The sequence below is a fragment of the Taudactylus pleione genome, unplaced genomic scaffold (assembly GCF_031769625.1).
Source record: "Taudactylus pleione unplaced genomic scaffold, aTauple2 ptg000179l, whole genome shotgun sequence".
Taxonomy (NCBI): domain Eukaryota; kingdom Metazoa; phylum Chordata; class Amphibia; order Anura; family Myobatrachidae; genus Taudactylus; species Taudactylus pleione.
The window spans coordinates 16721681-16745450 of NW_028284581.1; the positions used below are offsets into that span (position 1 = coordinate 16721681).

Genomic DNA, 23770 nt, shown 5'->3' on the forward strand with positions numbered 1-23770 from the left:
TCTTGCCGACTGAGAAAATCGGCCTCCCAATTCAGGATTCCTGGAATGAACATGGCAGATATCGTGGGCAGATGAGTCTCTGCCCATACCAGGATTCTTGATAGCTCTGCCAAGGCGGCCCGACTCCTCGTGCCCCCTTGATGATTTAGGTAGGCGAACGCGGTGCGATTGTCCGACTGTATCGGCACCGACCTGCCCTTTAAGATTTCCTGAGCCTGCACTAAAGCTTTGAATATAGCTCTTAGTTCCAGGATATTTATCGGTAGCCGGCTTTCTGTCACTGACCACTTTCCTTGGAAAGTGTGTGACCCCGTCATCGCCCCCCAACCTTGAAGACTGGCGTCAGTTTTGACTAATGTCCAATCCGACACCCAAAAGGGGCGACCCTGCCTGAGATGCTTTGTCTGCAACCACCAGGTCAGGGACAACCGTACCTCTGGAGAGAGATGCAGCAGCTGGGACCTGATCGTGCAATGATCCTTGTTCCAGCGAGACAGAATGAACTGCTGCAGTGGTCTGGAGTGGAATTAAGCGTATTCCACCATCCTGAAGGTGGCCACCATCGACCCCAGGACCTGCATGGCTACTAGAACGGATATTTGCCTGTTGCGAAGAAACCTGCGTATTTGTGATTGTAGATCAAGGATCTTCTCCGGCAGATATATTCTCTGCACCACGGAGTCCAATCTCGCTCCCAAATGACACATCTGTTGTACCGGACAGGGTGACGACTTTTGCCAGTTTATGATCCAGCCGTGACTGTACAGACATGATACTGTCAGCCTCAAATGATCCTGTAACTGCTGTGGGGACTGCCCCAGCAACAGGAGGTCGTCCAAGTAAGGCAAAATCCTGACGCCTTGGCGCCTGAGGCATGCCATCATCACTGCCATCACCTTGGTGAATACCCGAGGGGCTGTGGACAGGCCAAACGGCAGGGCCTGGAACTGAAAATGTTCCTCCCCTACCGCAAAACGAAGAAATTTTTGATGAGCCTGTGTGATTGGTATGTGAAGGTAGGCATCTTGTATGTCTAGGGACACCATATAGTCCCCCTGTTCCATTGCCAACACAATCGATCGCAATGTTTCCATCCTGAACCCGGGGGCTCGAACAAATTTGTTGAGCTCTCTCAGATTTAGAATACGCCGGTATGACCCATTCGGTTTCAGAACCAAGAACAGATTGGAGTAAAACCCCTCTCAGTACTGGTTCTCTGGCACCGGAATCACTACTTCTGATGTTAGTAAGGCAAGAATAGCCTTCTGAAGAGCCAAGGCTCTTTCTGAACCCACCTGCGGGTTTACACAAAAGAACCTTTGAGGAGGAGTCCTCCAAAACGTCAGGGCGTGCCCTCGGGAAACAACTCCCCGAACCCAGGCATCCTCCGTCGTGAGGTGCCAGGGCTCTGAGAACCGAAGCAGTCGGCCCCCCACCCTGGGATCCCCCAGGGGGAGGCCCGTCCCATCAGGCCACTGGTTTATCCTGGACCCTAGATCCTGGACGTTTGTTCTGCCAGGGCTTCCTGGGTCCTGCCTTTCTTGGTGGAAATCTCGCTGAGGGCTGACCTTTGGCCTTGCCCTGCGGCCGAAACCCCCGAAAGGACGCCCTCAATTTAGACGAGGTTGCTGATGGTAAACCTGCCGTCTTTGAGGCTGCCATGGAGGATACAATTTTGTCCAGTTCTGGACCAAAGAGCACACCTCCTGTGAATGGAAGGAATTCTAGGGCCTTTTTGGACCCGACATCTGCCCTCCAATCCTTCAACCAGAGGATCCTACGTGCCACCACGGACTCAGCTGAAACTTTAGAGGAAAGGATCCCTGCATCCAAGGCGGCATCACCCAAATAAGAGGCCCCTTCTCTAATAAAGGAGATCATATCCAGTTGCTCCTTAGAGGCATCTGGTAAAGACTCTAAGAGTTTCCTCAATAGCTCTTGCTACCCAGGCAGTGGCCATAGCTGGGCGGGTGGCCGTTCCTGCCAGCGAAAAAATTTATTTGAGACAAGACTCCAGTCTCCTATTCGTGGTTTCCTTCAGTGAAACTGCTGGGATTAGCAAAGTGGTACGTTTAATCAGCTGTGCCACATGCGCATCAACTGATGGTGGATTCTCCCACTTGGCACAGTCCTCTGCTGGAAAAGGATATAGAAGCGCCATTCTTTTAGAAGAATGGCTTATCTTATCCGGACGGACCCAGGCTTCCTCCATAAGTTCTGATAAATGTTCAGACTTTGGGAATTTTGCCTTAACCACTTTTTGGTGCTTGAACAGGGGGGCTTTCCTAAGCGGAAGATCCCCTTTCTCGATATTTAACACCGATTTTGCAGCCCTTATCAGAAAAGGGACATCGGCTACTGGGAAATGATCATCACCCTCCTCGGAGCTAGACTCCTGCGAAAAGTCCTGTGCCTGTTCCTCCTTGGAGGAGGCACTCGAGTACTCACCCATGTAAGGCGGTACATGGCGTCTAGATTTAGGCTGCTTTGGCTTGACAGACGGAGGCTGAAAAACCCCCGAGGATGATGCCATAACCTTACCAGCACCAGGGTCCATCCAAGGCTGCCACATCATGGGCATAGGATGCATCTGCTGAGGCAAACCCCAAACCAGTGGTACCGGGGCAGCCAGCCGTTCCGCCACCTGAGCCATAACCTGAGAAAATGATGCCCAAGAAGGCTCAGGGCCTGAAACAGGCAAACTTAATTGGTGTGGTGGCTGTCTGAAACAGTTCCCACAAAGCCCATTTTGTAGAAAGTCCTGTGGGGACAAACCTGCCTTGCAGGCTACACAGGATATCAGCAATGGGGCTCCCGCCACCTGACCCTCAGACTCCTTAGACATAACACTATGCCACTGGTTCTGAGTGTATATGTGCTGCTTTCTACTCTCAACCCACACACCTGTAGCAAGGGAAACAGTATCCATAAACAACAATCACATGTCATGCATAAATACTCTGCGAGCCATATGGATATAAGCTCTCACTACCATAATCAGCCTCAGCTTAGGTAGGATAGAGCCCTGTAAAAACCTAGACCAGCAGTAGGCAAGGTATACAGGGAGACTGCCCAGCGTCCCTCTTGTAGGAGCAGCGTTCAGAGAGCAACTGACATACACTCTGGCTGCCCTATATGGAGGCTGGGAGGAACAATCCACAATCAACTGTGCCAGAGGACTGAACTAGCGTGTGGATTGGGGGAGGGGCCGCCGGGGAAGCGTACCTCCCCTATGCTGCTGGGACCTGCCCGGTAAACTGACCTGGCCGCCGCCACAAGCCCCGGCTGGTCAGGAACATCGAATCCCGGCGGTCTAGGCTAGGAGAACAAGCCGTATGCCTCCTGACTGCAGCGCGCCTCCGGCCAGTCTCACCGCTGAAGGCCGGACCGCCACGTGGTCCCGGCGTCAGCGGCCGCCGCGACCACCTGCTTACCTGCCATCCCCTTGATCCGGTTGCGGTCCAGGGCCAGAAGCCCCTGCCGAGGCTAGCAGTGCGGCGCCAGAGGAGGTAGTTGCAGCGCGTGGCTGGTGCGCCTCCAATCAGGCGCGAGGCTGCTTCCAGGACAGCTCAGACCACCCACTGAGATAGAGAGTAAAACTCTCTTTTTTTTTTTTTTGTACTCGTCTGCCGGACTGCTCCAGCAGTCCCATTGTCTATGTGGTGAACACACCAAACAGGAAGAACTGGCTACCTGAGGCAGGAGGTGGGGTATATGAGGACGAAACCCGGTGCATCCTGGAAGCAGAGAGATCGTTTGTATTAACTGTTTGGTGACCAGGATTCATACCCCAACGTAATGACTGTGGACCCCATGGACCCCGAAGAAGAAAGAGATATTTTTCCTGGGTCTAATACATGACAACTGTAGACAAATTTCTCGTGATCCCATGAGGATTTGGTTCACAGTCATTATTGGTACTAGTAAAGGTGTGAGTACACTCTGTATATGAATAACCTAATAATTGTCACCCGTCTATAGTGCCAACAGACAGTAATCTGTTACTGTTGTATGTACTTACACTTAGCATTTGAGAATTAATAACCTAGGGGTTATGATGATGGATTTATGTACTTACCTATCTGACAGTTTCTTCATTCAGTGTTACTGATTCCTGAAGCAATTAGTGATATATTTTTTCTGGGTTAAACATATGAATATTGTAGACCATTTCTCATGATCCCATGAGATAGGCCTATTTTTGAACTCTTCAATAATAAATTTTTTCAAGGATTTGTGTGTGTGTGTGTGTATATATATATATATATATATATATATATATATTTATTTTGAGTCATGATATTTCTTGCCCTATTTTCACAAGAATTTTATTAAATACAACAATAAAAGTAAATTTTTTATTTAATACAGAGTGTGCCCCTTCCATGGGAGATATTTTTTTTCTTTTTTTCTTTTTCTCGATGACCAGTGAGTGTAAGAGGTTTTTAGTAGCACCCTGGGTGAGAAAGGGTCTGATCTTGGAAATATTTTTGAGATGGAAACGACAGGAATTCGAGAGGTTATGGATATGTGGTTTGAAGGGGAGGGAGGAGTCCAGGATAACTCCAAAACAGCGCACTTTATGGCTAGAGGAGACAGTTGTGCTATTGACTGATAAAGTGAGATTATGTGGGAGGGTGGGAAGATGATCAGCTCAGTCTTAGATATATTAAGTTTAAGAAATCGCTGGGACATCCAGGAGGAGATAGCAAACAGACAGTTGGAGATAGGAGTGAGGAGAGAGAGGGAGAGGCCATGGGAGGAAAGGTAGATCTGAGTATCATCAGCATAAAGATGGTAATGGAGGTCAAAAGAGCAGGCAAAGAGTTTGGAGGACAGCTAGGAGAGGGCCGTGTCACAGACAAAGGGAGTGAAGGGTGGTCCACAGTGTTGAAAGCAGCAGAGAGGTCAAGGAGAATGAGCAGGGAGTAGTGGCCTTTGGATTTGGCAGCAAGGAGGTCATTGCTGACTTTCGTGAGGGCAGTTTCAGTGGGGTGGAGAGAATGGAAGCCAGACTGAAAAGGGTCAAGGAAGGAGTGGGAGGAAAGAAAGGGGGTAAGGCGGTTGTAAACAATACGCTCAAGTAGATTGGAGGTAAAAGGGAGGAAAGATGGGTCAGTAGTTGGTGAGAGTGTTAGGATCAAGGGTAGGTTTAAGAATGGGGGAGACAAGGGAACGTTTGAATGAAGAAGGGACAGCGCCAGATGAGAGGGAGAGATTGAGGAAGTGGGTAATATGGGAACAGGCACAAGGAGAGAGGTAACGGAGGAGACGTGAAGAAATAGTGTCAAGGGGGGCAGTGGAAGGGGGGGGAGGAGGACCGGATGAGGGCCATGACTTCCTCTCCAGATACAGGGAAGAAGGGTGCCAAAGTCGGTAAAAATTCATGGAGAGGGGAGATCTGGGAAAGAAGGAGGAGGTGGAGAGCTGGGGGACTGGTGGGATATGATGTCCTGACGTATGGAATACATTTCATATGTAAAGTAGATGTATCTTTAGGGACTTTCACTGGCCATAAGACCTGCAGCTGAGTGCAGGGACTTCTGAGAGAAACTTCCTTTACAAATATAACAAAAGCATAGCTTTCAAACTATTTTGATGCAAAAACAAGCACATTGATTTGGAAATGGGCTAATCCTATATAGACTTTATTATTTGTTACATAGGACGAGATGTATTAAAGCGTGGAGAGAGATCAAGTACCAACTAATCATCTCCTAAGTGTAATTTTTCAAATACAGCCTGTAAAGTGAGTTAGAAGCTGCTTGGTTGGAACTTTATCTCTCTCCATTTTATCTCTCTCCAAGATTTAATAAATCTCCCCCACAGTCTTTTAAACGAGCCATATCAGAAATGAAATGCCTAAACTCTATTTCTAATAAGATGTGCTGCCGAAACTTTGTATATCATATGAACTCAAAAATGGCTACACCCACTTACGTCATGCTTGCCATTTAAAAGAGCTCCCTTAATGACATTGATAACAGTCCATAAAAACAGCAGCCCAGATTAGCCATTTGAGTGCTGTTTGATTGCCATTCAAAATGGCCAATAATAATTGGTGTGTGAGCAGGAGGACGGATAGGAAGTTGCAGCCTCTGTGCATGAGACATTCTACTGGTCTGCATGGGCAACCTCCCATAGGCTAGGAGCCTAGAATCAGCTTTTTTTTTTTAAATTCCCCAGGAAGAAGTGTTTAAGGCTCTGATTCGGAGTTGCACACAGGTCATTAGACGGTAGCAAATAGTAGATATTAGTTTACAGCGCATACGCAGAAGCACTTTTACTCAATTTTGCATATCCGTGCGATTCTGAGTCAGACAGATCTTGACCAGATATCTCTTTGGGTGAAATGGCAGATTCTGGGGGCCAACGCTGCATTCGCACAAATGGGAGTCATGTAATTACAGTTCTGTGCTATTCTGAGTTATGCATATAGAGTAGGGAAGCCTGTTTCTGATAGAACTCTTGCACCCAGTATAGGGCAGGTGCAAGTGCCAATACTAATGATGACAATTGTGGCTGTGGATGGACAAACAGTGGGTGGTGTGGCTTCCCACTTGAACCTGTGCCGTGCGGATACTTGCATTAGCATAGGTAATCTGGCTTCCGTGGCTGCCCGCAATTATAGCCACTTTGCGTCCATCTCAAAATCAGGCCCTAAGTGTGCAGAACTCAGGTCTTTGCTAAGGTGAAGGTGCAGCTTGGTATAATGTTTTACTATCAGTGTAACTTTCATGTAAACTACCATCATATGACAAAAATCCTGGCTATGTGCAGTGACACATTTTCTAACAAGAACTGACAGATTATGTCTTACTTAATTGGTGATTTCACATTCAGTTTTGACTGTTATGTCATCACTTACAATACACAATGGGCATTGTAATACCATGATAGTCTTACCTCCAGAGAATCCCCTGCTATTACCAAGGCACAATCATGCTTTCGTCTGAAAGCATTAAGTTCTAAATGAGCCTCACTCCGACTACTCACCTGCAAAAACAAGAAAAAAAACATTTAACAGTTAGTTTTCAAAAACACACTTCTTAAAATGTCTGTATCTGCAGAACACCAAAACTTCCACCTTTCCTCCGAACAAACTTTCCAAAGTTATTACACCTAATCTTTTCTATTTTAACCAGCAGTGCAAAGAACATAATCAAGACGTTTCAGCTTTCTAAATGTTACTGAGTTGTCTCTTTTTATTTGTGTTGTGAACTGAAGCTGTATGGCAATGTTCTTGGATTATTAGGGTCACAAAATAAGTTGTTAAACATGAACTCTGGAGGCACATGTTTTAAAGAACACAGTCATCAAAAAGTTGTATCATGTAAATACAAAGTGTAGAAACACCCTTATAAAAAGGAAATGAGTAAGGAAATATTAATCCAGTGTCTACACATATGACATGAGAGTGGAGAAAAACTTTTTAGGGTATAATGCCAGTATGGCGGCCATTTTTAAGGTCAGCCATCTTGGATTAAACTCTTAATTTTGAATTGTGTTTTTTGTTTTTTTGTTTTAACATATATTTATTCATTCTCATTATCCCTAAACAACTTCACCACCCCCCATACATAGTAATTTAAATAAAATCTCAGAATGCAAAGGTTCAGAATCAATACTGTCCTCGCCAAATAAATTTAACATGGAATGGTAAACTATCCACAAAGGAAGCTGCCGAACAACAGTAAAATGTGTTTAAAACCGTTACACTGAAATACCATTGGTGGAATTGAGTGCTGTCTGTACAACAGAACACCTTCATTACTTCAAAGGCCCACCCACACACAATATAGAGCATCAGAGCTCGCCAAAGTAAAAGGTGAATGCAACCAGGTCCAAGACAAACAATTTGAGAAGTCCTTGAAACGGATCAAACTAAACTTTTTATAAAAAAAACTATGTTTGATAGACTCTGAAGCAAGTCTAAAAGAAGTAGAATATTCTCAGTAACAAAACCCAAGGCTCCCTTACATATAATAATGACACCATGAAAGAAACCTTCCCAAACAATTATATGTTAGATCTCCCTCATTCAACTCCCCAAAAAATGCAAAATACATTTTTAATTACCCTATCAATTTGTTCCCTAACGAAGGTTTCCTCTATTCAACTGGATTTTTCTTTAGCACTCCTGTGTTCTAAGAGGATATTAACAGTCATCAAAACTGTGAAATCCAATGAATTCCAGGGTCTTGACAGATTCACAAATCAAGAGCTAGGCTAATAACCTCACCCCACATATCTTTTCAGCTTTTTCCTTCTGGGTGCATATTTCGCAAATAAATACAAGAAGCCCTTATTGCTTTTATTATACTTACAAGACCAAAATCCTTTCTCATGTGCTTGTTATAGAAACATTTACTCCCTACTAATACTAACATTAACATATACAGCAATGGGAAATAGATTTAAAACTTATCTCTGATTAACCCAAAATATTTAAGTTTACAAAAGTAAAAAAGGCCATGACCTTCATTCAGTGCATTTATATCAGAATTCTTTTCATAGCTTTTCTTTAGGTGGACAGCTTAATTGTTAGTTATTCCGTAAGCAACTATACTTTTAACAGTCAATGGGAAATGAGTCTAAGAAACAGATATTGTGGTAATTATACCATTGCTGAATGTTTTCTAAAATATTTGTGCACACGTATACCTACAACAAAAGCGCCAACAATTGATTAGCCTTCCAAATTTAATTTTAAAGGCCTTCCACAACAAATTAACATAATTGTAATCTCCCTTCTTATTATAAACTATAGAAAAACTCAAAGTAAATAGATTTTATTCAAGAAACTTAATTTGTGATGTTACTTTATGAAAAGGTCAACAAAAATTGATCTGAAGTTTTATCAGAAGCATTAATAATTTAATTGCAAATAGGAGTCTGCAGGGCCTAATCTGCTATTCTGATGTTTCACAACAAACTGCATTTACATGTAAATTATATTCTAATAATTATTTCTGTTGGAAAACTGCTTCATTTAGACAAGAAACAGACATATGTCTTATCGGAGAAAGCCAAGAAGTCTTAACAACTTTCCCATTTTTATTTTGGGACATAAAACCATTTTATAATTAAAAGTGCATGAAAATTGCTGCCTCCTCATCACTCCATTAAGAAATAATTATTATTTAAAATATTCCATTGAGTGCTGAACATATTCTCATATATTTTGTGTGTTTAATTATATGCCATTTGGTCATTCTTCTGTGCAATAAAGAACATGTCTTGTTAGTTGATGTACAAAGACAATGACAAGAATGCAAATAGGAGTGCTCAACATAGAGCATTTGTAGGCACAAACTGAAGCTGTCTAAATAGACTGTTAGCAGTTATATGGAACAAGACAATAATTGAACTTCATGTATTAATAAATTACAGTTACATTCAGTAGCTGTACTTAAAAAAAAAAAAAAATGTGTTGAATACCACTTACATACCAATACAGGACAATAATATTGTAATGGCACGAAGATTAAGTTAAATGGTATAGCCAACAAACCATTTAATATATTTACAAAATAGTTCACTCAGGAATTATATTTTTATTAAAATATCTGCTTTCCTAGTGCTTAAAATGTAGATATATACCATACTATAAGAAAATCGAAATAATAAGAGTTATGGTAGACTTACCTTTGTTAACTCTTTTTCTTCGAGGTTCATAGGGTCCACAGGGATACCATGGGGTATGTAGTTTGAGTAATCCAAATGCACAGGACCTCCTCCCTATATACCCCGCCCCCAACCACAGGCATTCAGTTCGTAAACAAGCCTAACGGCAAGAGACGGAAAGTGGACAAGGAAGTACAATGTACACAAGAAACGCTCTCAAAAAACTAAGAGGGAATTAGTGACAAAAAAGATCCCAACTTAGGCCAGGCGCGTCAGGGTGAGTGCCCTGTGGACCCTATGAACCTTGAAGAAAAAGAGTTAACAAAGGTAAATCTACCATAACTCTTATTTTCTTCTTCAGCTTTCATAGGGTCCACAGGGATACCATGGGGATGTCCTAAAGCAGTTCCCTTAAGGGTGGGGATGCTTCTGAGCAGAGAGGAGAATCCGCCGCCCAAAGGAAGCATCCTGGGAGGCAAAAGTATCAAGTGCATAGAATTTGATGAACGTGTGGACCAAAGACCAAGTCGCTGCCTTGCACAACTGTAGAGGCGCCATGTCTAAACACCCATGATGATTCCACAGACCGAGTAGAATGAGCTGTTACCGTGTACGGAACAGAGAGATCAGCCAGAGTATACAAGTGACAAATAGCAATACGCAGCCAGCGAGCCAGCATCTGTTTGTTAGCTGGCCAGCTTCGCTTGTGGAAACCATATAATACAAAAAGCGCATCTGGTTTGCTAATGGAGTTGCTACGATCCACGTAGATACGAAGAGCTTGAACCACACCCAGTGAAGCTTCACCTACCGCAAGGCCAGAAGACTGAAAGGCTGGGACTACAATCTCTTCATTCATATGAAAACGGAATACCACTTTTGGAAGGTAACCCGTGCTTGTATGGAGGACAGCTCTATTTTGGTGAAAAATCAAAAATGGAGAGTGACATGAAAGTTCTGCCAAATCAGTAATTTGCGAGTTGAGGAGATAGTGAGAAAAAAAGCGTCTTCATTGTCAACCATTTGAGGTCCACTGTGTCCAAGGATTCAAAGGAGGGAGCCTGCAGTGCCCTGAGGACAAAGGATAAATCCCACTGTGCCACCGGAGGGACATAAGGTGGCTGAAGGTGGAGAACACCCTGCAAAAAATTTTTAACATCCGGCAGGAGAGCGATTCTGTGCTTGAGACAAATTGACAATGCCGAAACCTGAACTCTCAAAGTAGCCAGGTAAAGACCGAGGTCTAGTCCAACCTGCAGAAAAGCAAGAACTCAGGAGACCCTGAAAATATTAGGGTCTTCTGTGGGCACACCAACAAAAAAATGAATGCCAAATCCTGTGATAGATGCGGGCTGAAGCAGGCTTCCTTGCCCTAAGCATCGTCTGGATCACAGAAGTAGAAAAACCTTTGGCCTTTTAAGATGGAAGACTAAAGAACCATGCTGTCAAAGCAAGCTGAGGTAGATCCGGAGATAGGCAGGGACCCTGCACTAACAAATCTGTCCGTAGAGGAAGTGGAATGTCTATAGACAGACATGTCAGATCCGTGAACCGATGGAGCAGCAACCAAGCCGGAAGCAGCTTGGGAGCTGATGGTGCAGTTGGAAAGCTGATGGAGCGACAATAAAGCTGGTAGCAGATTGGGAGCTGTTGGTGCGGCTGGGAAGCCGATGTCACTGGATACAATGCAAAGAAAAGCTATAGGAGCGCTGGCCATGCAGCAGAGCCGAGAGATCCACAAGGAACAGTACAGTCGGTGAGGCGGCAATGGGCCAGTGTGCACAAATTGGGGAAGGAACCAATCATGCCGCTTTATGGATAACACATGACATCCTGCGGTGTCCAGATCGTCTAGCAACCTACGGAACTAGAACAGCACCGCCAGAAGGAGGTAAATTGCTGGGAGGAAACAAGCCCATGATTTAAACGAGGAGCAGTCATTCAATTGTTTTCTCTGATATATGTATGCTTTTGAATCTGATGGTGGTCTTGTTCTAAAATTTTTTCTCATGCATGATTTTTGTTTCCATTTTTTGAGGGTACACTGTTTAAATTATCTGTTTTGTATGCGATTTCTTTAGTGTTACTGTATATGTCCTTATATGTGCCAGCCAGCCCTCTGATAAATTGATATGCCTGCTTCAAATGAGACTAGATCTGTCATGACATGTCTATTTTCTGTTGATGTAGATCTCAATGATATGGTGGTGTTTGTTTGTGTTACCAGCATGCTGTCGCTGGACTCATCTTTGTTTATCAGATCACAATGGTTACCTGTTCTAACCAATGGGACTTTATCTATACATGGTCATGTGGTTCCCCGGGCCTCTGTTTATGCTGCACTCAGCAGCCGTTTCGCCGTGTTTGGTTGTCATGGTGGCGCACGGCTTGCTTCGGAGACCCGCCACTACTTCCGGTGACGCGTGGCTTTCCTGGGTAGCCGGTGCGTCAGTTTCGGTTTCTATGTGCTGCATACGGTTGCTGTGATGACTGGCATGGAGATCCGGTTCACCATGACACACTGCTTACAACTTTTTGCAGGTGGGTGTATTTATTAACTAGGCTGACTGGTATACATGGGGTCATATGACACTTTGTCAGTTGTGGTGTGGTGTGACGGTGTTGGTTTCACACTGAAACAGCTGTTGAGATGACCTGTACTATGAGGGAATGGCGTCTCTGAACTGGATACTGTTTGATGCTGTTTACATGCTGATAAGCATTTGGTCCCATGTCATCTCATAGATCTTGCTGCTATTTTGCCTGATTTCCTGCTGCAAGCACTTTATGGAATTATATGCATTTAACATTTGGATAAAGCTTTTTTTCCTACTTGGATATTGGGTGTGCTGGTGATGTTCTTCTTATGCAACATTTTATGTGCCTAGCGCTCCTTGTGCTTTTTTGCAGTGTGTGCAGGTTGGCTAAATCATAGTATTGCAAATAATAAGATATAGGGATGAGATGAAAAAATAGGCTAGATATAGTCCCGTATAATGTCAATAAAGTAATTTAGATGTGTTGCTTCCATGTACCGTGAGAATATTTCATAAAGATATTAACTGCATGGCAACATCAACTTCAGTACAAAGACGACATCACACGTGGATCATCTGGTCCAGCGTTGACTATGAGCCACGGGATGAGCCACGTGATGCAACTTCCAGCGGATGCCGCATCCATTCCATTAGCTGGAACGTAGGCAGGTAATTTGCATTTATCATCTGATTTTTAGTATTAGTACACACTTCCTTCTATATATGCCCCTTCTCATAACGTTCTATCAAGGAAAGACTTTGTATGTACAAGTGTACGAGATTCTGGACTTTTATTTTACCACGCAACTCTTACCCAGGTGATTAGAGGAGAGGTACAGTATATAAAGGCATTTATGTGTTCAGGTCGAAACACGTTGGTTTAAAAGTTTAGAGACACCTGTGGACCACTGTGCCTTTGGGAGTGGAGGAACTTGTGTCACTTTTACTGTGGCAGTCCAGAAAGTACCCCAGATCAAAGGTGATGTAATTTTTAATCTACCTTCATACCCATATAAGGTTCTCCACATGTGTGTGCTGTTTTAATGTTGTTTTATATGAACATGTTTACGTTCCTAATGCACCATACTGTTGCCCCCATCGAGAGGAGAGGGAGTTTCACCCAATAGAAGCTGGGGACTACAGAAGAAACCTTGATGTGCGTTCTTTAAGGTTATACGCCCCCTTTTTAATTATTATGTACACAGTTGATGCTTCTTCCTACATTTTCCCATCTAGATAGAGGGGATCTGTAAAGAAATCTTTATAGGAACATCTTTATTCACTAACTTGTGAGTATGGTACGCCATCCAATGGTTATCTTTTTCAGATCTCCTGGTTCACTGTGTCCTCTATCTTTTCCAATGGGGTACTTTTATTTTTATTTATCAGACTTATTACACTATCAGATACTTTTCTTTTGTTCCATGTACCGTGAGGATATTTCATAAAGATCAACTTCGGTACAAAGATGACATCACACATGGATCAGGTTGGAGTAAAGAGAGAAGCAACACATCTGAATTACTTTACTTGACATTATACGGGACAATATTCCAGCCTATACCTTATTATATTGCAACATATATCTTAGTGCATATTTAATTATTTATACATTTTTTACGTTTTGAAAAGGCCGGAATTAAAATTGGATGTATGGAAATAGCTGTTATTTTTACCCTCTAAACATCCGTGATGAGCGTTATCTGCTGAGGATCCAAAAAGAGTTTTATTGTCTAAGAATTTATACTAAGCAATAGATAGAAAGTGTACAATCTCACAAGCGCTCTCCAATTACCACAGTTACATATATGGTTAACACCACAGTGTAAAAACACGTCAACCGGATAATTCAATTAAATCACCCTTGATTCAGTGGGTACTGGTAAGTCCATTCATATGTATAGATGAATGTCCACTGTTCAGGGTTCAAAGAGAAAGTGAGCCACACTTAACGCGTTTCGGACACGATTGTCCTTCATCAGACGGTTGATGCTGCCTGCCTATGGGATTCTATTACAGATTTATAAACAGCCATCCCCTACATAGAGGTCTGGAATTTCTCTCAAAGGGAACATTGTGGACATTCATCTATACATATGAATGGACTTACCAGTACCCACTGAATCAAGGGTGATTTAATTGAATTATCCGGTTGACGTGTTTTTACACTGTGGTGTTAACCATATATGTAACTGTGGTAATTGGAGAGCGCTTGTGAGATTGTACACTTTCTATCTATTGCTTTCCATGTTTTGAGTATTTCTTTGGGTGTATACTCATTTGTACTACTCCAGCTGCACTTTAATTTTTATTGCGCACCCTCTTAAAGTATTCCCTTCTGAATAAGAATTTATACTAAGCAAGTACTCAGCACAACCCCCACTCCCTCCATAATATTTAATTTTCTATCACATCAATTGTATCATCATACTTTAACTGAAAATAAAAATATGAATAAAATGATAATATCCACAATATACACAGGAATGCAAGAAATAATTTCAAACATAGGATACCAGACTTATTCAGACTCATGAATATTTGCACAATCAATTGTTACATGAAAGACTTACTGGCCTGAAAATGTGAATGTCTTGATTTCTAGATACTAGGTGAGAACTCTTTGCTATACACGTTGCTGTCTCCAGCTTGTCACCAGTAAGCATCCAGATCTAAATGCAGAAAAAAAATATAAATATATTTTTGTTACTCCGCAACAATTGTGAGAAAATCCAAAATACATTAGTTTTATAAACATTCCAGCTTGAAGAAGCTGTTCATCTGCGAAACTCATAGCAGCAACACCAGAGTGAAAATACAAACTTTTATTTGCTTTTACATTCTATTCTAATTTTAAAAGAACTGTAATCTTAATTTTTAAAGACTGCTATATCTATTTTATACTGTCAGTGCCGTACGAGGGTTTATTGCGTCCTGTGCTGGCCACGTCCCCTGAGCACATAATGTTATGCCCAAGGGGACAAGCTACCAGTGTCTGGAATTACAGGACGCTCCGAGCAGCAATTCTGGCTGCTCCACTACACGCTGCTAGCCAGATGCATGGGCTGAGGTGCAGCGACGGTGCTGCCCACAGGGCTCTGCGCATAGGCACCGCTCGCAAACCTCTAGTTAAGCCCTGTCTACTTTTATATATTTTTGTGGATTTTTATTAAATTGTCTATTATTGTTAAAATCCCCTCTACAAGACAATAAGTATCTATGTATCTATATTTGGGTTTTTCGCATCCAATTGCTTTATAAATATTTCAATAAATTAACCATTCTGTGATTTATAGCTTATTATTGACTAATTAGAACTGTACCATTGTTTTATTCCTGTCCGGCACACAGGTACAGTCCCACATTCACATTTGTGAAGCCAATTTATAATCAAGGTTAATTTAGTTGGACCCAGAGCACTATTTTCTGTATATCTACTTATTCGTTTTTATAATTTTTTTTGAGCCACAGACTAAGATATCCTCTTCTTTATAAATTCCAGCTAATGGCAGGTTAATTGTCCTGTAAATGTTAGCATTTGTGTACAGTGCTGGAATGTACACACACCATTGCTGTATACACATACCTTTATACCAGCATTGCGTAGCATTTCTAGAGTAGGTCTGACATCAGCCTGTAGTTGATCCTCTACACCGGTTAAGCACAGTAACTCCATTTCCCTCTCAAGGCTCTCTACCACGGCTGCCACCTTTAATGTTCTGTCATGAATACTTAGCTTGGCCTGGTTGTATCGGTTCTGAACAGAAAGGAAGTCTTACAAATATCATTTTAGTCACATGTTTATTAAATGAAATACTATTAAATAGATATATAATTCAAAATAATCTACACACAGGCAAGGCATCATTCCGATCTCAAGTTGTATATGATATTTCTTCCATCACAAATACGCACAGTCTATTGCTTAGTGCAACAATGTACCCAACTAAGGGGTCAATCAAATTACACGCGATGTACTTGCACTTCGCGACAACGGGCGCACTTGACAGCAGCCTGAATCTGCATAAAAGTGCTCGCAGTCCCATAGGGTTGCGTGATGCCGTGCCGTTGCTGGTGTTTTACCGCTGTGTCAAAGGGCAACTCGCACCCTTCGCAAGCAATTGGATTGACCCCTAAGATACTATACTAAAAATATACTTTTAAGGCTCTTGAGAGAGTCACTGACCAGTCCACTAGTGTGATTATGCAAGTATAGGGTTGCATGTGACAAGCAGGAATCAACAGGACGAGTGTTAGGTAGCAGAAGGAGCAGTGTTCTCCCAACACAAAGGGTCAAATGTAATAGGGTGAGAGTTTAGAAAACGTGAGAGTAAACTGTCACACTTTGTAAACTCAGCCAATATATAATAGTCTGAGAACATCAGGGCTTCAGAACACCCCAAAAAAAGGACAGACACGCCCCAGTTTTCTTCCCTGGCTTGAAACTGCGCAGACTGTCAATTAATCTGTGGCTTAGGGGGCACTGTGACTGTCTTTGCAGACACTGATCTGCACATGAACAGTACAGATCCTGCACATGCGCAGATCGCAAAACTTCAGAGTTGTAGTCATGAGTCCTCACTCATCTTTGCTGCAGTTGCGCCAAACAGCCCCTCTCGGCATGAATGGTCCCGTGTGATTTTGCTAGCGCCGGGTGTCTCTTTTGCCGACAATGTGTCTAAGTCGCAATTTAAAGCAACTAGGATGCACCCAGATTTATAAGTGTCACATATCTAATCAATCAGCAGTCTCCTGGTGCTTCCTAGTCTAATTAGACACGTATCTGCAAAAAAGACGCCCAACGCTAGCAGGTGGCTCGCTCACGCCAGGCATATCGCGCCGCATGGTGTATTGAGGCTAGATGAGCAAGGGTAGATGAGCAAGGACACATCTGTACGTAAACTATCGGGTTTGCATACAACTGTGAATCAGGCCCAGTGTGTGAACCCAACAATCAGAACAGAGCATTTCTGTTCCCTATCAGACAGTAAACCTGTCACTTAGACCCTGATGTCTCAACTGACCCAGACTGAGGCAAGACAGGAATGGGAAAGGAAGTATGATATACAGATGTGTCCTTATGTACCTTGCTTATATGGAGCGAGATGTAAATTTGCAAGATGCCGCGTTTGCACTGCTATAGTACGCAAATCCACTAGTGGTGTGCAGGGTATGCCTAGCGTTTCCTGATATGTCGCTGACAATGCACGCTCCGGCGCGTCGTCAGCGTCATCCTCCATCGGCCCTGCATGCAGGTCTGACAGGCGATATCGTTAGCGGGCCGTCGCTCCCAGCATCGGCAAGTGTGTATGCACTTGCCGATGCCGGCACCCCTGCCAGGTCCCGTCGCTGGTGAGGTCGGACACACTAGACATCCTTAAGACACAGATTTTCACACATGCATTTAAAAGTGAACCTATATCACAAAATAAATCAAAGCTTGTTGCAATAACTACAATATAAAACCAGAAGGGAAAATATCTGTACATACCTCAAAATCTTGATACTGTTCTTCAGATAAAGATTTTTTGGCAACAACCAGAGTTCGCAGTCCTTCTCTTGCCATGTTTCCACACTAGATAATGTTTAGAAAAATATAGTAACGTAATGCAGTATTTTTAAAGGTGTCCACTTCTTATCAGTTTTGACATTTAAGATGTTCAAAGAGTAATTTGGAACATTTCTGACAGTGTCAGAAAGTCTTTAAATAGAAATCCCTTTGTGTGTGGGGCAATTGGTAATTTTCATCCTGCAATTCTATAGGGGGAGCTGTACTCTAACTGACGGAGGTTTCCTACCTACATCCACGGTCTCACAAGATTTATGCATATGTCTGAATATCAATGTTTTTAATAATCATGTTTATTCATTTTTATAACACAAAGAATTTATGGTATGTGAATATGAATGAATTGAAACTGTCCATATTCCACTGATTTTTCTGGGGGCACAGAGGAGATTAGGTATGAGAACAAAATTATTAGTGTACATACAATATTTTCCACAAAACAGATGGGTGGAGTAGGACCTCCTCTATTTTACTCAGTTCAAGTTCATCATCCATTTTGTCCTTTATGAGTCTATTTGTCAAAGGTACTGTAAAAAAAACCCCTATGTATGGCCAATACAGGTGTTTTTTTTGGAGTTAGAGCATTCTTTATTTTCTCCCTAACTACCAAGGGTTTAACAACGACGACAGCACTGCTATCACCTAAGGTGACAACTGTAGATATAAGGGTTTCTGGGTTTCACCAGTGATAGCTAGCTGGGTCACATATATGCTTATCCCCTGTGACTGGCCTTACAAAGCGTTAAATTAAGTCAGGGTAGCAGATTATCTCTTGACTACCAACTGACAATATTTTATTGGTAAATCAGGATGATAGGTGGTTTTCTCTGTGATAAGCAGCAATGGAAAACCAGCATTGTCACGATGTCTTAGTAAATAGTGACAGTTTGCAGTTGAAATAGAACATAGATGGATGAAATCACCCATGTGGACATACCCATAACTCAGCAATACACGTTTTCTTTCAGTCACAGTTTATGTGCCTCAGAGCCGTAAACTAGACTTTTTGGTGTCCCATGCCAGAAAGATCAATGGCGCCCCCCTATTTATCAAAAAGGGACATAACGCACCCGAAAAAGGGGAATGGCTTAGGGAAGAGATAGGGGAGGCCAGGAGATGCTGGGCATAAAATAAGAGGATGCTACAAGTGAGAATGATAATAAACAGAAATTTAACAGGCCCGAACAGCGCCCCCTGTCCTGTGGTGCCCTGTGCCATGGCACAGGTCGCACCACCCTAGTAACTGCCCTTATGTGCCCTAACTAGTTTAGTGGCTGGGACATAGAGAGACAGAGTGACTTCAGTGTATTTACTAACTAAGTTGATAAAGGCAGATTAATTGGCTAAAATGTACACATTTAAAGTGGAAAATATCCACCATACATAAATATAGATTATTATTCTAATTTTCCGTATTTACTTTTCTTTTTTAAAATAAAACATTAATTATGTATGTACTGTCATAGAAGCATTTCAACTTCATATAATTATTCCACATAATCATCTATCAACTGTCTTCTAAAAAACATAAGCTTAATAAATGTCATTGGGGAAAGAGATATATTGATTTGACCTCATATTGCTAAATAAATTAAACCAAGAGTTTTTCTCTTACAATTAATTATGTATCATTATCGCCAAAAGTAATTTTTATGACATTTTGCTAGGTCTTCAGGGAGTTTAATTTAATCATGCCACTGATTAAGTGAAAATGGCCTGCAGCATATATTGATTCATATTGCCAATAACATCATCAACATATGCATGGTGATCACTCTATTACTATATTGTCAGTACAGAGTGTTAGATTGGGATGATTACAGATAAACAATGCCTGAAAATAAGCTGTGAACTAAATTCAATGCTCTAAAAATCTTTCACTGAGAAGTGGAGATGAACTTAATGTCCACCTGGATTCACTGCTTGCAGTGGGTAAGGGGACGATAACAGGAGGAGACTGTCAGTCAAATAAACATATCTGTGCAAAATGATAAAGCAGTCTTTCACTATATGGAGAAATAGATAATATAACAATACATGATCTAACTTTATGGAGAAAATAATAATATAACAGTATATAGATAGATGATATAACAATATTTAAATTGTGAGAAACTGTAATATAATTAATAATGTAACTTCACATTAATGAAGAGAAAGTGATTTCAGCTAGTGACTTGACCCATATATTTTGAACAATACTTTGGTTTTTAATGTCTAAGAGTAAAACAAACAAAAAAAAAATAGTTTTTATTTTATAAGTTTTATTCTACAATGTAAATGTTACTTAAAGTTCTTATTCATTGTCATTGGACCAAGTAGTAGGACCAGGGGACTTTTTTGCAGTGTTTTATCTGTAGGTAGGGCAGCAGTTTGCTGCAAAAACTGTTTACTAAAAGCCTTAAGGCCCCTACACACTAGACTATTTTTTGAAGGATATGGCTGATTATGACATATCCGAACAACAAATCATTCAAATCATCAAGTATGTACGCACTATGCACGCTCCCGCTGCATCGTCCATCGCATCTTCAGATCTTCTCTACATGAAGTGCAATCTGTCAATCTCGTTAATGATTCCCCGCAGATCGTGCAGTGTGTACTCTCTATCGGTCGACCAGGCGATATGTTAACATTTTATAGTTAACAATCTAACCACAAAACGATGCACGATATATATCGTTTGGTCGTTTGTTAGATGGCACAGTGTGTATGCACTAGATCGTTTGTCCGGGAGTTTAAGGGAAATCGTTGACGACATTGCATCGCTTGCATGTTGTCTAGTGTGTACCTAGTTTTAGACTGAAGATGGCAGCAGAGGGCAGTTCTGGATCCATCTGTTACCACATAGTAATGATCACGTACTGTACATCAGAAGGAATCGGTATGTAATGCCGCCAGATGTATTGCCGGCGGACTAAATACCGACGCTGGAAGCCTGAACCGTCAGGATCCCGACTGGGGCTGCTAAGTACCCTAACCCTCCCCTCTCCCCCCACTAACCCTCCCTTAGTGGTGCCTAACCCTAACCCCCCCATTCCCGCACCCTAAACCTAACTCTCCCAGGGTGGTGCCTAACCTCTCCCCAGTGGAGCCTAACCCTAACCCCCCCTTCCCCATGCCTAACCCTAACCCTTCCCTGTGGGTGTCTAACCCTAAGTCCCGCCGGGGGTGCCTAAAACTAACCCTCCCCCGCGGCTAACAGCTAACAGTCCCCGCTTACATTCGGTTGGGATGCCGGGCGTCTGGATAAAGATAGGCGTCAGTATTTAGACGCCTATCTTTAGTGCAAAGTTGGGCTTCCAGCGTCGGGATTCCGATGTCCAGCATTCTGGATGCCGGTAAACAAACTGCATCCCACTTCAGAATTCAATACAAGGTGATAACTTCGCTCAGATTGCAGACACTATGTTTGACTGTTGCAATAAAACAAATAAACCAGTTTACACTGTGTTAAGATTACTAGTAAAAAGACTATCTCCTACAAGACCTGTGACACTTGCAGCCTCACTGTTGTTGTTTTGGCCACTTTACAAAAGTGAATTAGTGTTCAAATATCTAATTCTAAGGATTTGCTCTGTAACTTTTATCCTTATTCATGTAGGTCGTCCATATTTGGATGATGAAGTCCCGTTGTAACTGGACCCCCTATAAAGATTCACTTTTCTATAGGCTTTAAAACAAAAATACTAAATTGACAAAATGTGCAGCATGTTAATGAATTGATGGCTGGATTGCCTCACTGTCTTTTTGTGACTGCACAATGCTCACTATCACTGTTTACAGGAAAAGGACAAGCAGGGGAAATTACCTCTAGTCTACGGTACATTATCCTAATTGTAGTTAATCTGTAATGTGCCGCAGTGATCCACAGCACAAGACAGTGCTGAAAACAAAGCATACATATAGAGCAGGGACTCACAAGGTAGACAAAATGAATGCAGATGCGAGACAATAAATGCAGAGTAGGATTTTGACATAGGCACTGCCAGTTCGGCACCACCGTTCTCTGGTCTTCAGTGAATACAGTATGAAGAATGCAATGAAAGGGAATGTATACATTTTAAGTAAAAAAAAAATGTTCAGGACAATACTCATTAGTTTAATGGAAATTATTATGATGTAGAAAGTCAGTCTGTACTAGTTAAATAAAGAGGTAATTGCATAATTTTAGATAGTAAGACTTTTCAAAGACTTACCTCTTCTTCTAACCAGTCGTTATACTGTACAATGCTAGCCATGGCAACATCAGCACCTTTCATATAGAATGTGATATCTCCTGAGGACTCCTCCTGAAATAACAGCCACAACATGGTGATATTTTGAGAAGTGAAGATATGCATATTAAGGTGAAGTGAAGATATGTATGTTGAGGTGAAGTGAATATATGCATGTTGAGGTGAAGTGAATATATGCATGTTGAGGTGAAGTGAATATACAGTTTGCATGTTGAGGTGAAGTGAAGATATGCATGTTGATGTGAAGTGAAGATATGCATGTTGAGGTGAAGTGAAGACATGCATGTTGAGGTGAAGTGAATATATGAATGTTGAGGTGAAGTGAAGATATGCATGTTAAGGTGAAGTGAAGAAATGCATGTTGTTGTGAAGTGAAGATATGCATGTTGAGGTGAAGTGAAGATATGTATGTTGAGGTGAAGATATGCATGTTGAGGTGAAGTGAAGATATGCATGTTGAGGTGAAGTGAAGATATGCATGTTGAGGTGAAGAGAAGATATGCATGTTGAGGTGAAGTGAATATATGCATGTTGAGGTGAAGTGAAGATATGTATGTTGAGGTGAAGTGAATATATGCATGTTGTGGTGAAGTGAATATATGTATGTTTAGGTGAAGTAAAGATATGTATGTTGAGGTGAAATGAAGATATGTATGTTAAGGTGAAGTGAAGAAATGCATGTTGTTGTGAAGTGAAGATATGCATGTTGAGGTGAAGTGACGATATGCATGTTGAGGTGAAGTGAAGATATGCATGCTGAGGTGAAGTGAAGATATGCATGTTGAGGTGAAGTGAATATATGCATGTTGAGGTGAAGTGAAGTAAAACTATGCATGTTGAGGTGAAGTGAAGATATTAATGTGGAGGTGAAGTGAATATATGCATGTTGAGGTGAAGTGAAGATATGCATGAAGTGAAGTAAAAATATGCATGTTGAGGTGTAGTGAAGATATTAATGTTGAGGTGAAGTGAAGATATGCATGTTGAGGTGAAGAGACGATATGTATGTTGAGGTGAAAGGAATATATGCATGTTGAGGTGAAGTGAATATATGCATGTTGAGGTGAAGTAAAGATATGTATGCTGAGGTGAAATGAAGATGTGTATGTTAAGGTGAAGTGAAGATATGCATGATAAAGTGAAGTGAAGATATGCATGTTGAGGTGAAGTGAAGATATGCATGTTGAGGTGAAGAGAAGATATGTATGTTGAGGTGAAGTGAAGATATGCATGTTGAGGTGAAGTGAATATATGCATGTTGAGGTGAAGTTAATATATGCATGTTGAGGTGAAGTAAAGATATGTATGTTGAGGTGAAATGAAGATATGTATGTTAAGGTGAAGTGAAGAAATGCATGTTGTTGTGAAGTGAAGATATGTATGTTGAGGTGAAATGAAGATATGTATGTTAAGGTGCAGTGAAGAAATGCATGTTGAAGTGAAGTAAAAATATGCATGTTGAGGTGAAGTGAAGATATGAATGAAGTGAAGTAAAACTATGCATGTTCAGGTGAAGTGAAGATATTAATGTTGAGGTGAAGTGAAGATATGCATGAAGGGAAGTAAAAATATGCATGTTGAGGTGAAGTGAAGATATTAATGCTGAGGTGAAGTGAAGATATTAATGTTGAGGTGAAGTGAAGATATGCATGTTGAGGTGAAGTGAATATGTGCATGTTGAGGTGAAGAGAATACATGCATGTTGAGGTACAGTAAAGATATGTATGTTGAGGTGAAATAAAGATGTGTATGTTAAGGTGAAGTGAAGATATGCATGTTGAAGTGAAGTAAAAATATGC

The 23770-nt window shown here is 41.7% G+C and overlaps 1 protein-coding gene across 4 annotated transcripts in view; it reads right to left on the bottom strand.

Annotated features, from left to right (window-relative positions):
• ATP9B (ATPase phospholipid transporting 9B) overlaps nucleotides 1-23770 on the bottom strand; it is a 434681-nt gene that overhangs the window by 35202 nt on the left and 375709 nt on the right. For all 4 annotated transcript variants that reach the window (XM_088475905.1, XM_088475902.1, XM_088475901.1 and 1 more), the window contains exons 17-21: nucleotides 21933-22025; nucleotides 17656-17739; nucleotides 15751-15921; nucleotides 14738-14836; nucleotides 6907-6996 (exon numbers count right to left, since the gene is read on the bottom strand). In XM_088475905.1, coding sequence (XP_088332031.1) covers nucleotides 6907-6996; nucleotides 14738-14836; nucleotides 15751-15921; nucleotides 17656-17739; nucleotides 21933-22025 — 537 coding nt within the window. The remainder of the gene's footprint in view (nucleotides 1-6906; nucleotides 6997-14737; nucleotides 14837-15750; nucleotides 15922-17655; nucleotides 17740-21932; nucleotides 22026-23770) is intronic.